At 35.5% G+C, this 15,615-nt stretch overlaps 1 protein-coding gene across 1 annotated transcript; it reads left to right on the forward strand.

Annotated features, from left to right (window-relative positions):
- Nucleotides 1-225: 225 nt before the first annotated feature.
- On the forward strand, nt 226-3,527 carry LOC110686801. The gene is made up of 4 exons (XM_021863390.1): nt 226-1,677; nt 1,729-1,855; nt 2,128-2,645; nt 2,826-3,527. Exons 1-4 carry the CDS (start codon nt 226-228, stop codon nt 3,525-3,527), a joined length of 2,799 nt encoding a protein of 932 aa, XP_021719082.1.
- The last annotated feature ends 12,088 nt before the right edge of the window (nt 3,528-15,615 follow it).

Here is a 15,615-nt window from a genome sequence, read left to right on the forward strand (position 1 = left end):
TTTTCCACGTAAAATTTCTCTTGCATTCTTTAGTTCCTTTAGTTAATCTCTCAGTTCCTTTAGCTAACTTAATTTTAATTCCGCAAAAAGTTTGGCTAAATTCTCATACTACAATTCAACCCCCCCCCCCCCCCTTCTTGTAGTATTCATTAAAACAACAATTGGTATTAGAGCCTAACTTCTAGGAAAATCAGGAAACCCTGAAGAAGAAAGGTCTTGGAGAAAATGAATACTCATGAGAAGCTCGAGGAAGGATACTCAACTCAGAGGCCTCCTATGTTCAACGGCAAGTTCTATACTTACTGGAAGAACCGTATGGAGATCTTTATCAAGGCAGAGAACTACCAAGTCTGGAGGGTCATCGAGGTTGGTGATTTCGAAGTCACCAAAACTAATGCTCAGAATGAGGTAATCCCTAAGCCTATGTCTGAATATGAAAAAGAGGACTTTGATAAAATGGAAATAAATTCTATGGCTGTGAAATTGCTCCACTGTGGACTTGGACCTCACGAACACAATCGTGTTATGGGGTGCAAGAACGCTAAAGAAATCTGGGATTTGCTGCAGATTACTCATGAAGGAACTAATGAAGTTAAGCGCTCAAAAATCGATCTATTTATGTCTAAGTATGAACGATTTGAAATGCAGCCTAAGGAAACCATTCAAGAGATGCTAACCCATTTTACTAACATCATAAATGAGTTGGTTTCCCTTGGTAGACAGATTCCTACAAATGAACAGGTTAGGAAGGTTCTTAGAAGTCTTCCACAAGATGAGAGATGGAGAGCTAAGGTGACAACCCTTCAGGAAACGAAGGACTTTACAAAGTTCAATATTGAACAACTAGCAGGTTCTCTCATGACTCATGAGCTACACCTTGGAGTCAACAATGAACCCATGAGGAACAAGGGATTGGCTCTTAAGGCTGATGAGGAGGAAGACTCAGAAGTGGACGAGGATGAGGCTGCCCTAATTGTGCGAAGATTCAAAAGGATGTTCAAGAAAGGCCGAACCTCAAGGAACTTCGGGAAAAAGACCTCAAATCCAAAGCCTAACTACAGTTGCCACAAGTGTGGATCCCCGGATCACTTTATCAGAGACTGTCCCCTTTGGGAAAATGATAAAGGAAAAGGAAAGGCTAAGGAACAGGGAAGAGAAAAAATCAGCAAAGCAAACTATCAGAAGTCAGACATGAGGAAGACCATGATAGCAGCCTGGGGAGACTCAGAAAGTGAAGAAGAAGATGATGACCAGCCAGAAGAAGAGACTGCAAATCTTTGTTTGATGGCCAAATCAGATGATGAAAAAGCTTACCTTGAGGAACTCCAGAAAGAGGTATTTCTTGATCCTAAACAGCTTAAAACTCTCTCTAAAGATGTCTTAATAGATATATGTCTTGAAGAAGAAGAATTCTTTAGAGATACATGTGTAAAGTTGAACAAATGTGAAAAAGCTCTTAAGGTTTGCAAAGAACATGGTGCTTGGTTGGAAACAGCCTATGCCAAGTCTCAAAGCAAATTAAGAGAGCTTGATTTTAAATACAAACACATAACTGAGATAGCTGATAGGATTAAGAATGAAAGTATTCTTCTGAATGTTGAATTAACTCAGTATAAGCTCATAAATTCTGATATCAGTTCTAACAGTTCCTCAAGCGATCAGTTGCTTAAACTCAATGTTGATTTTGAAAATTTGAAAAATGAGCTTTCTACCTTAAAAACTTAAAAGGATCAACTTGAATCGGAACTGAATGCTAGAAAGGATAGAAGTATTGACCCAAAAGTCATACCTAGATGGATAGCTGAAGCTCAAGGAAAAAGAACTGAAGGCCTTGGCTATATGACCAAGAAGAAAGGTAAGCAAAAGAAATATGTTGAGCTTCCTAGCATGAAGGTATGCACTTTTTGTGGTAAGTCTGGACATCTCTATGGACAATGTAGGATAAGAGAAGAAGCTGATAAAAGAAATGTAAAACAAGTGTGGGTCAAGAAAACTGATATTGCATCCACGTCTAAGGAACCCAAGGAAACCTGGGTTCCTGATCCTAATGCTTAGTTTTCTTGCAGGTCCTAGTGAGGGGGAACAACTCGTGGTATCTCGACAGCGGTTGTTCAAAGCATATGACAGGTGATAAATCAAAATTCCTCTCACTAGAAGACTACCCTGGAGGAACAGTAACCTTTGGGGATAATAAGAAGGGCGAGATCATTGGAAAAGGCAAAATTGGAAGATCTAAATCTCATTCCATTGATAATGTGTTCTTGGTCGAGGGCTTAATGCACAATTTGCTCAGTATATCACAATTCTGTGATAAAGGAAACTCTGTAAGTTTTACTTCTGATTCTTGCAACATCATCAACAACAAGTCAGGAAAGGTTGTTCTAGAAGGAACAAGAAGAGGGAACACTTATACAGTTGACCTCAACTTAATCCCAAGGAACAACCTTACATGTCTGAGTGTTGCTGAAGATGATCCCCTGCTATGGCATAAACGTTTTGGACATGCTAGCTTTTCATTACTGGACAAGCTGAGGTCAAGGAACTTGGTAGTGGGACTTCCTATTATCAAGTTCCTACAGAACAAAGTTTGTGATGCATGTGTGAAAGGCAAGCATGTTCGCTCATCTTTTAAATTGAAGAAAATGGTAAGCACTACAAAGCCTTTGGAATTAATCCATATGGATTTGTGTGGTCCCATGAGAATTAAAAGCAGGAGTGTTAAGAAATATGTTTTGGTTATTGTTGATGATTATTCTAGATTCACTTAGGTTATTTTTCTTGCTAGTAAAGATGAAACTTTTAACGAGTTTGTTGCTTTTGCCAAGAAAATACAGAAAATCAGTGGTCACTCCATAGTCCATCTCATCTCAGATCACGGAACTGAATTTGAGAACTCAAGATTCGATGAGTTTTGCAGGGAAAATGGCATAATTCATAACTTCTCAGCTCCAAGGACTCCCCAACAGAATGGAGTTGTAGAAAGGAAGAATCGAACCCTTGAGGAAATGGCTAGAACGTTGCTGATTGCAAGTGGATTGCCAAGGAACTTCTGGGCTGAAGCCGTGAATACAGCATGTTACATCCTTAACCGGGTAACAATCAGAAGTATCATCAACAAGACTCTTGATGAACTATTCAGGGGAAGGAAGCCAAACATATCTCATCTTAGAGCCTTTGGTTGTAAGTGCTTTGTACATAACAATGGTAAGAAAAACCTAGGGAAATTTGATGAAAGAAGTGAAGAGGCTATATTTCTAGGATATACCTCTGATAGCAAAGCTTATAGAGTCTACAATAAAAGCTCAATGTGTGTTGAGGAAAGCATTCATATAATCTTTGATGAAGTTAACCAGTTTGTGAGTGTACAGGAACAAGAAGATGATAATGATTTTGAAATTGGATTGATAAGAGACAGGGATGAAGAGGAGACTCAAAAGCAAACCAAGGAAAAGCAGCCTGCTCCAGAAGAGGAACATCAAGAAAATGGAGAGGTTCCTCAACCAGATGAACAGCTGAATGAGGAATAAGCAGAAGAAGCAGAAGGAACAGAAACAGAAGCTCCTCAAATTGGAGTTCCAGCAAGAGAATTCCAACCCAGGCCATTCAAGTATCAAGGTTCCCATCCAACTGATCTAATTATCAGTGATATAGGAAAAGGAACTCTAACAAGATCACAAATGAGGAACTACTGCGCATTCCATGCATTTTTGTCCATTCTAGAGCCAAGAAATCATCAAGAAGCCTTGGGAGATGCTGATTGGATAGTGGCCATGCAAGAGGAACTCAATGAGTTCGAAAGGAACAAAGTCTGGCACCTTGAACCAAAGCCTAAGGGAAAGAAAGTAATTGGGCTTAAATGGGTGTTCAGGAACAAGATTGATGAACATGGCACCATTGTAAGGAACAAGGCTAGATTGGTTGTGAAAGGCTACAACCAACAGGAAGGTATTGATTTCGATGAAACCTTTGCTCCTGTAGCTAGATTAGAAGCTATTAGAATTCTAGTAGCTTTTGCTTCTTTTATGGGTTTTAAACTCTATCAAATGGATGTGAAATGTGCTTTCCTAAATGGTTTCTTAAATGAGGAGGTGTTTGTTGAACAACCTCCAGGTTTCGAAAATCCTAAATTTCCAAATCATGTTTTTAAGCTTGATAAAGCTCTCTATGGGCTGAAACAAGCTCCAAGAGCCTGGTATGAAAGGCTTTCAAAGTTCGTACTGAAAAATGATTTCAAAAGAGGAAAAGTAGACAAAACTCTTTTTCTTAAATCTCGAGGAACTGATTTGTTAGTTGTACAGATTTATGTAGATGATATTATATTTGGTGCTACTAACAATGGTTTGTGTAAGTACTTTGTTGAGCTAATGGGTGGTGAATTTGAGATGAGCATGATGGGTGAATTGAACTTCTTCCTTGGACTTCAAATAAAGCAAACAGCTGAAAGAATAATGATTCACCAACAGAAGTATGTCAAGGAACTTCTGAAGAAGTACAACATGGAAAATGCCAAGACAAATCATACACTTATGGGAACAGCAACAAGACTTGATGAGGATCCACAAGGAACAAGTGTGGATCAAACCACTTACAGAGGTATGATTGGTTCATTGCTGTATCTAACAGCCAGTAGGCCTGACATTTCTTTTAGTGTTGGATTGTGTGCTAGATTTATGTCTAATCCTAAAGAATCACATCTAACGGCTGTTAAGAGAATTTTGAGATACCTCAAAGGAACAGATGACCTGTGTCTGTTCTATCCTAGAAGTGATGACTTTATGCTTAGAGGATTCACAGATGTTGACTATGCAGGTGACCTAGTCAATAGGAAAAGCACCTCAGGTATGGTTCAGTTCCTTGGCTCTTGTCTAGTTTCTTAGGGTTCCAAGAAACAAAATACTGTTGCATTGTCTACTGCAGAGGCTGAGTATGTAGCAGCAGCTGCTTGTTGCTCTCAAGTCCTCTGGATAAAACAACAGTTACGTGACTTTGGTATTAAATTTAATTGCATTACTATCTACTGTGATAACACTAGTGCAATTTGCATATCTAAAGATCCAGTCCATCATTCAAGAGTTAAGCATATTCATATAAGGAATCATTTCCTTAAGGATAATGTTGAAAAGGGTTTGATTAAATTAGATTTCTGCCAAACTGACAATCAAATTGCAGATATATTAACAAAACCCTTGAATAGAGAAAGGCAAGAGAAGATGAGAATGGAACTTGGGATGATTAAGTTATGCTGAGAAAAATGCATCAAGTTCCCTCAGGTATGAAGCTCAAACTGACATGCTTAATCTGTTGTATACCGTGCACAAGTGTTATATGTTTAATTACATAGTTAAGACAGGTTGTAAGCAGGAGTAATATTTACTAAGGGCATGTAAATTTGAAAGATATAGAATATGAAAAGTCCAAAATTGGTTGCATGAGCCTTGTTGACTTATTCCGTGTATCAAGTTGTATTTGCAAGTGTTCTTTACTGATAATATTCAAAAGATAAAATTGTTGTCTTTATCTATCTTTCAAAATTCCAAATTCTTTTTATCTAAACACAAATAAATCGGATGAATGCATCTAATTTCATCACTATCTTTTGTTCAAAAAGTAGCCCACTTACACTACTCTCTTGAAACACGGTTTGCGTTTCCCTAAGCAATAAATATGAGTGTCAAATCAACTAAATTCACCTCACCTCCCAAGCGACACCTCACTTCACCAATTTACCTCCACCATAAAAGATGTCAGCCTCACACAAATTTACACCACACAAAAATTACCTTCTTTCTCATCACTCCGATCAAAACTACTCTCCAATGTCTTCCTCTCCAAAAACCCAAATTGAAGCCGACCTTAACACAAACCCAATTCCAGAAATTACCATGGAAATCCCACCGGAAATTAACCCCATTGATGACCAAGAGCCTCCAAAAGTGGATTCAACTACCGAATCCCAGTCTTCTCGAAAAGGAAGTCCGATGACATGCAAGAAGAAGAAGAAAGCGCTCCGGAACTAGGGGTCAATTACCGAGACAAGCCTGCAGCCATGAAACGGCGAGAGAAGATCAGTGATCACTTTGTGACAGGTTTGGCTATTAATCTTCCTTGGTGTAAGTCTGTTAAATTGTATGAACTGCTTGATTTGATTGAAGCTCAAAATTGGGTAAATTTGTTGAGTGAATGCTTTAATCGGAGTATGTATGTTGATGCTATGAGGGATTTTTGCAAAAGTTTCAAATACTCTAAAGGTGTTATTCGCTGCTGTGTGTATGAAAAAGAAATTGAGTTTGATGCGTTGTATCTGGCTGAGTTGTTTGATGTTCCTAATACTGGATATGACTTGTATTTTAAGAGTAATGTGATAAGGAACCCTCTTCCTGATGCAAATATTGATGAGATAGTAGAGTTTCTAGGTGGAGACCCGGAGGAAACCTACATAAATCACAATGACCTAACCCCTCTTGACAAAATTCAGCTAAAATTTGTTTTCAATGATATTATCCCTCGCACCCAAAAGAGAGACAGTGCCAACAAGCTTGACTCTGTTCTCATCTATTGCCTAGCCAAAAAGATCCAAATAAACTTTCCCTCTATCATGGTTCAACACCTCTCTCACTGTGTTCCAAAAGGATGGAAGGTGGGATATGGTAACCTTCTCACCTATGTCTTTGAAAGCTTTGACATTTCCTTTGTTGATAAAGAACCCCTGCCCCTCAAAAACACCGAGTAAATGCAGCCCATTTTCCTTGAAAACCATAAGATGAAGGTTGTAGATGGATGTTTTGAGGTTGTGCTGGAAGAAAAAGATAAGAGGCCAAAGGAAGTAGGTGTTGTAGCTGAGGGGGAAGAAGAGAGAGCTACTGGATCATAGAGGGAGTGGTACAGGACATTCAGGAGGAGGAAGAAGAAAAGGTGGTTGAGGAAGTGACTGAGACAAGGGGAAGGAAGAAAAGGAAGAGCTTGAGGTTGATGAAGAAAAAGGAGACCTCTGCCCCCATTTGCATTGATATCTCAGGGGTGCAAGAGGATTTGAAGAAAGTCACAAGCTCTCCTATTTCGGGCAAGTTCTGCAGGTACAGGTTTTGCAGCTTTCAGTTCCCCATCAAAGGTTCCCAGCGAGGATGTCAAGGAGATGAAGGATATGCTCCTGAAGGTGCTGAAGGAACAAGAGGATTCAAAGCAGAACATGGAGGAACTGAAGAAGAGTGTGCTCACTCTAGATGCTGCCGTGAAGGAACTGGTCAAAAGCTCAGATCAGGGGAGACAGTCCACTATTAAGGACATAGTGTCTCAAATCAGCAAGAAGCTGGAGGATCTTGCTGTTGATGATGACCAGAGCACTGCTTCCTAAACTATCCTACCTTGCAGCCTCTTTATGTTGATGAAACTTATGTTTATTTGCTTTTGAAAACAATTTTTTTTGGGTTTGTAATATTTTGGGCACTTTTTAATTTCTTTTGGCAAACTTGCGAATTTGGTACATTTGGCCGATGTTTTTAATCGGTTTTGGATGATGAATGTCTATGTTTCTTTTGCCTATATGCTTTGTGAATATTTTCTCTCTATGCATGTTTCTTGTCTTAACACTAAACCACTAGTTGGTGCTGTGTTATGGTATACTATACGTGTGTGTGTTAGTTTTTGATAATGCCAAAAGGGGGAAAAGGATGCAAACTATCAAGGAAACTTAATCATTCTATGGTCTCTGTTCGAAATCTTCACAAGCTGCCTAATCTCTACAAGCAGGTATAATGTATATACAAGTTTTTTTCAAGTTTTCAGTTTTTCCTTAAGTTATTCATTTATGCATTGTTTATTTCCTTAAACATTAGTTTCCATTCTGCATTGTATTTTGTTTTTTCCTTTCTTTAGGAATAAAATGGATTATCTCTGTTTCCTTGTAAGTAAGTTTGGTTTGTTTGTCATCATCAAAAAGGGGGAATATTGTTGGACTTAATGATTTTGATGATGAAACAACCTCACTTACTTACAAACTAATAAGTGCTTGATTGTTTAAGTGTGTACTCAGTTATAAAGAACAGGAGAATTAAGTGTCTTGTAAAAATACCATGAGGAACAAGAAAGCCAGAAGCAGAGCTAGCCACATAGAAGAGTTCCCTCACAGGAACTGGCGCTTCAGAAATGAAGACTGGAGAAGAGAAGGTTCCCTCAGGGAACATAAGCTTCAGAGAAGAAGCCTCATCAGAGAAGAGAAGTTCCTCCCAAGGAACAGAAGCCTCGGAGTAGAAGCTTCATCAGAGAACATGAAGACTAAATATATTTTTATATTTTAGGATTTATGTAAGTATAAGATATAAAATGGCACTCGAAAGATCTGTGTGGGATTGGTCTAAAAAGATAAAATTGTGCATGCTAGTTTTTAGAAAAACGGTTGCTTTCTAAAACGTTTATCTTTTGAAAGGGATTTTATTTTATTCTGAATTTCGAAAATATCTTGTGCAAAAAGATTTTATTTTATTTTCTTATTTTCAAAAAATATCTTCTGAAAAAATAAAATCACCATGTTTTCCAAAACTTACGGCTTACTCTCCCATGTTCTATGTCAGTCATGGTTTTGCACATTGAGGAGTTCATGGTTCCTTAATTCTAGGAACATGATCTTCTTAGTGGGTATGAATAATGGCGTAATGGTGTTGTTGCACAAAGAGAATTTTTCCAAAGCATTTTTTGATCTATAAATAGCCATTGATTTCTGTTGGAAAAACTCACCCTTGCTCACATAAGTTTTCAAGCTTCAAATCGAGTCAAGTGTCAATTCCACACAAGTTCATTAGAGTGTTCTTAATGTTCTTATACTAGAGTTTGTTTTTCTTTCGAGTTGTAATTGGGGAATGGGGAAGTTCGAGTGAACGTTTGTGTGTGTGAAAGAGAAGAGAGAGAGAGAGAAGAGAAAGAGAAGAGAGAACAGAGAAGTGAGAAGAGAAGAGTAACAAGTTGGGTGACTTGTTCCTCAGGGTCTCAAGTTCGTAAAGGAACTTGAGTTTGAGTCTTTAGCTTGTAATAGGATCATTTGCCCTATTATAGTGAAGATTCTTTTCCCAAAATCCCAAGTGGTCGTGGTTTTTCTCCTTGTTAGGGCCAAGGAGTTTTCCACGTAAAATTTCTCTTGCATTCTTTAGTTCCTTTAGTTAATCTCTCAGTTCCTTTAGCTAACTTAATTTTAATTCCGCAAAAAGTTTGGCTAAATTCTCATACTACAATTCAACCCCCCCTTCTTATAGTATTCATTAAAACAACAAACATATTTTACTATCAACAACCAATCATTTGAAACAAGTAAATCCAAAGAACCACATTAATCAAACAAGTTATTACTAACAATTTCAAGAATACCACAATGCATACTTAAACATGTAAAACATGGTAAAACTATGAGAAATTGAAGAAATAAACTTGCAAAAGCTAGGAAACCATACCACAATTGATTGGAAGCAAGTGGCTACACCTCAAAACCTCACAATGCATACTCAAAAGCTAGGGTCTGCCACAGCGGGCGCGAGTGGCTACACCTCAAAAGCAGCATATTCAAGCATAATGCCACCGCGGGATGGCTGCGGGCGCAGGCCCTTTCCCTGCGGGCGTGGGTTTCAGCCGCGGGTGCGGCCTCGGGCTACTCTGTTTCAGCTTTTCTCCTCTGCGGGTGCAGCGGATTTCTCCGCGGGCGCGACTTTTTGGGTTTTATTCGCGATTTAATTCTTTTCTCCATTTGTATATATTTTGTACAACTTTCTTTAGTCTTCATACAGGAAATTCTTTAATTTTAGAATAGTTTCTCTCTCCTCTAAGGAGGATTAGGGTAGATTAGGAGTTCCTCTCTCTAAATTAGGAGTAGTTTTAGAGAGAGAAAGTGAGGGAATTTAATGGTGATTGAGAGACTGAAGATACAAGGGTGACAATAATGTTGAATATCCTCTTTATTATCAAAGAGAATTCTTAACTCTACTCACCTTATTGCTTTATTTAATTTCATGTTTGTTTGGTTTAATTTTGATGTTTGATTTTTAATAGTGTAATTGTTCTTGATATTTTGTTGATTCTTGATTTCCATAGTTGTTAGTTGATAGATGATGATTCTTAAATAGTTGTTTGGCTAGGAATTTGGTGAAACTTGTATGACTGATTAATTGTGATTAATTTGGGAATTGTGTTGATTGATTGTTGAGATTAAAGTTATTAATGAAGGTTTGCATGTGTGTAATTCGATTAGGCATTGAGAATTATGCTAGATTGCATTGTAATTGCTAATGACACGACCAATTGATTTAGGAATTGCAATTATTGATTGGTTTTGATTGTGACTCTCGTAGTTTGTTATTCATAGTGAACCCTAGCTTAACAATTAGGAGATAGATCTTTGATTCCAATTGACTGCTCTTATCATTAGTTTTCACAACCTTTAATTGGCATGATCTTCCCAAGTTCTTGCAATTGACATGATTACTTGTTGATCCCCGATCCTAGTGTTTTATTTCCTTGGTTATTTGTTTTGTTAGTTGTTAGTATTCTCTCTTTATCTTTGGCTTTGACCCAGCTTAGGCACCCAAAATCGAAAGCATTTGAACATCACTGTTCCTTTGGGTTCGACCCTTGACTTGACTCTATACTCGTATTTAGTTTTGTTAAGTGTTAATAAATTTAGTTTGACTGAGGGATGATTAGATAACGACCTAGTTTTCCCCTCGTCACTCGGCTAAATAAGATCCATATATAATATATTTAATTAATTAAAAAAAAGAATAGAAAAACTTGTAAAATAAGTTTTAGTGAGAAAAAACAATTTAGTTTGTAATAATACTTTTGATTCGGAAAAATTAATTTAAGTTTAATTAAAAAAAATTAAGTTCATAATAACATAGATACCTATTTCCAAACTACAAAAAGTACACTATTTTATAAATAAGAGATATGATATTATATGTCAAAAGGGATTATATGACCGAAATTAACATTCGAGCCAAAAAGTATGTCCTAAAATTTATCAATAATTCAAGCATCATCAGGGCAAAAAACTATTATATATAGAGCGCCACGTAGAATTTCAATTTTTAAAAGTTAATTAGGGTGCCACGTAAGATTAATATTTTTAAAACGCTATAATTGGATTACGCCAAGTAAGATTAATGTTTTTAAAAGCGATATGTAGGATCATAATAAAAAATGCTACAATAAGATTATGCCTTGTAAGATTAGTATTTAAAGCGCTAAGTAGGATTGAATAAAATAAATATAAAAATTTATTAGAGTGATACATAAGATCATTATTTTATAAGAATTATTTTAAATAAAATTAAATGATTTATTTGGATGATTAATAGAACCAAAATTTTGATAAATTTTTACCTACAAATTACATATAGTATACTTTTTTCTAGATATTTTAGAACGTCACATAGGAAAATGTTATATTTTTGCCATTAAAAAAAGTAATTGTAGTTTATTTTAGATCTAAAATTTTATATTGATTATAAAAATTACATCAGCATTTCTGTGTGATTGGCCATATCGTGTGGCCAATTGAGACACACTAAAACATGAACTGTGTAACCCCTAACAGTTTGAGTAACCCTTGATCCAAAATATTATTCTTTCGTATTAAGAACTAGAGTAAACTCGCGCGATGCACAACATAAATAAACAAATTTTTCTAAATTTGTTTCATTTTTATTATGTCAAAATTTTTTTAAAAAAACCCAAAATAAATATTACATCAAATATTTTTTTTTTAGAAAAAATATCTTATAGAAAATTAAATGATGAAAGGGGTATTAAGGAAGAGAAATTAAATTATTTATGTTGTATTTAGAAAGCCAATACTAATAATAATATAGCTAATCAAAATTTTAATTAAATTAAATAAAATTCATAAAATAATGTCATCATGTATAATTTTGAAGGGAAAATTTTAAATAACAACTTGACACGTTTCTAGGATGATGTTTGCAGTTGTTATTTTAGTATTAATTATAGATCATAGGTTTTAACACCAACTTTCATATGTGGTTGACAACACTGTATGGCCATCCACAATATTTTTTTTTTTTTGCCACTTTTCACTCCTTAATTGCTTATTTTATTCTCTTCTCATAATTTACTCTCTCTCCTACCTTTCAATAAGGATGATTTCTCTCACCTACAGTGTTGATACTCACGTTGTTTATCATTCTTATTTACAAAATCGGTAGAAGCTTCCATGCTAGCCTTCATACAATCAACACCTTTTGCCAAAGCAAGCTCTTGATCCTTTTTTCCGGAGGAACTTTCCTCCCTTTCTTCTGAAAGCAGTCTCACATACTTCCATGAGTCACAAGTAGTAACAAAAATTATAAGAGATTATAAAATAAAAGGCATGCATTAATACTAAATGAAGCTGTAATATTCATTCAAAGCTAAGAAACATAGATGATTAAATTCAAAAAAGACAAAAAAAATAAAAACATAATAGAAAATTATATAAATATCTAGCTCATATAGTCATATCCATATTACCAAGTTGTTATAAAAAGAGGGTTGTTGCCAACTCAAATTATGCTACCTAAAAACCTTAATCAATGAATCCATATCACTCAAACGTTAAGGTCAATTGAATATTTGGTATTAGATGTTAAGATTAAATTATTAAACTAGAGTCGAAAGCATTCTATTAAAAATTAATGAACATAATTTGTAACATGTTATAGAGACCCTAAATATTAAATTAGCCTTACAAAGAATCACTAACAATGAGTAATGTGTTATTAATGAAATAATCATGCATTCAAATGTCGAAGACTCTTTGGAAAAAAGGGAATCAAAACAGAATATTAGAATATGTAATCCATAATTCCATAAAATATGAATATGAATAATATAAAAAGAACAGGAGAAAGAGAAAGAGAATGACCGCTCCAACATGATGAGTAGAATGTGAAGCGCCGTTAGTCTCTTCAATCCCAGACCATGGTCATGAATCAATCTCCATAAACCTTGAGGATGAAAAGAAATTGACAAATTAACCAAACAAATTTTATAACAAAATAAATCAAAAGAGAGAGAGAGTTGCAAAAGAAATTAAAAAATGTGTAGCATAAGAAATTAGAGAGTTGTGAAAGACTTCAAGAGTAAAGGATGAAATAAGGTAGCAAATGAATTAGAAAAGGAAGCAAGGAGCTCAATTATTCTTTCAATAATGAGAAAAACTTTGCAAGTAGAAACCCTCTGGAGTTTATTCCATCAACTATGTAAGCTTATTAAATGAAATATGGTTTATCATAATCTACTACATAATTTAATTGCCCCTTTCTACCAAAAAAAAATAGTAGCTGTATTCCTATCATCGGGTTAGTGAACAGCCAAACATCAAAACTTAATAGCAAAAGGCAAAAAAAAAAATAATTAAAAAAAGTTTCGTCCCGAATTCAACAAACAGCTAAACATGTTGAATTCAACACAAACAGGAACAATTGCAATATAATCCAAGCATTTCAATTTAAACATCTCAAATTTCACAAAGATGCAGTAACCACCTACAGATTTCTTATATGTTTGTCTTGCTAACATTGGATGTGGTACTCCTTTTATATCAGCATTGGAACTCAGGCAGCTAAATGGCTCAATCTATAAAAGGGAATCTGGATCTCTTGAACTTCTCTATCGATATTATTCTCACAAAACATCTGTCAATAGCATAAGGTGAGTTTATCACAAAGTTTTGAATGTTATAGTTTTTAATTCTTGGTATAATCTGGCTTTAATATAACATGTAGAAGTAACATAGTTCATTATTTGTACCTCAGTATATTATAACAAAATCAGTTTACCTCCTGTATTATTAATTGAATCATCATATTAATTTTTCACCACATTTTAGGTACAATGATGATATATATGATCGAATTTGGGAACCAATGTACTTGATTAATGGGAGCCAAATCAGTACTGAATTTGATGTTATTTCTACCCTCAATGTGTTTCAATTGCCATCATCAGTAATGAAAGCCACAATCATACCAGTAAATGTTAGCGAACCTATCCACTTCATCTACACACCTACTACTAATGAGAGCATGGAATTTTATATCTACCTTCATTTGGCTGAGTGGGACACTCAGTGCTAAACAAGTCAGGGAGTTCAATATTACTGTCAACGGCGTGCATCTTTATGGAACATATAACAAAAAAACCCACGATCGAACATCAGGACATTGAAAACCGCTTTTGGCGAGGTAATTCACAAAGTTTCTTAATACAAGTTCACAAAATCCAGTATAAAAAAACACATAGACTACCTCACCTCTTATCATCAGATTACCTAATTTCGAAATAGATGAGCAAGATCATAATCAAAACCCCAATATAACTTTGTTAAATAAAACCCTAAATTTTTTATTAAAACAGAAACCACATGCAATTGAACAAAATCAAACACTATAAATCAAACAAAATCTAAGATTTGAACTAGAAATTAAATCAAAACACTATAAATCAAACAAAATATAAGATTTGAACTTGAAATTATGCAAAAGAACCCTAAATTTGGAATTTAAGTGGGAATGTTTAAAGAAGCGCATACCACGAACATCAATCTGAACCCTAGAAATCAGACTCCACCATCACCATCACTGACCACCGTCATTGTGCTTGGTTATACTGACCACTGACCACCGACCACCGCCATTATGCTTGGTTCTACTCTTCAATGGAAAGAGAAGGGAGTTCGAGGGAGAAGAAGGGACGGAGCTTCAATAAAGCTTGCATATCTAAACTTGCGGACGGAGCTTCAATGGAGCTTCAATGGGTTTGGTTAAGGAGAGAAAGAGAGGAGGAGCGACATATGAGGAGAGAAAATGAAAATAAAAAAAAAAAAAAAAAAAAAAAAAAGGGAAAGAGATTAAGAGAATGAGTAGGGAAAGGGGAAAAAACGGTCGGGTTTTTTTTAAAAAAATCCCACTGGTTTGAACCGGTGGCCTTTAAGGTATTTGGCACCGGTTTGGTTTGAACCGATGCTAAATCAAGTAAACTAAATTTTACATTGTTTTTTTCCCATCGGTTTTGAAGAACCGGTGCCAATTTATCGGTGCGTATTAGTATTTTTCTACTAGTGTATGATTGGTACAATCTACAAACGAATTCATGTAAAAAATTTACACAAAGAGCTAGTAATTTGAAAACCTCAAAATCGATTTTTAGGGTTTTAACGTACGATTTTCGGCAAAATTCTCAACAAAAGGCATAAAACGGGGGTTGTTGAGATTCTGGGTTGATTTGGTGGACTTGAATTTATTTGTCGTCGTCATCTTTGGCACTGTTGGAGTAGCTTCGAAGGATATCTATTGAAGAAGAAAATGAAGAAAAGAGGTTACTCGGTTAGTCAAGGTTTACTTGGTCGTGAGTTACTCGGCCGGTCAGAGTTACTAGGTCTGTCATGGGTTGTTCGATCAGTCAGGTGTTACTTGTGTGTTAGCTGGCCACACAGTGTGGCCAACAATACACCAAATTTGTTGCTTATTTAAATATTTGAAACAAAATTTATAATTTATTTTATGATAAAAAAAAAAATCAAGTCATAAGCAAGAGAATATAACATAGTTTATCATTGTATTAGTACAATGAGCTCAT

The sequence above is a fragment of the Chenopodium quinoa genome, unplaced genomic scaffold, assembly GCF_001683475.1.
Source record: "Chenopodium quinoa cultivar QQ74 unplaced genomic scaffold, ASM168347v1, whole genome shotgun sequence".
In the NCBI taxonomy this organism is placed as follows: Eukaryota; Viridiplantae; Streptophyta; class Magnoliopsida; order Caryophyllales; family Amaranthaceae; genus Chenopodium; species Chenopodium quinoa.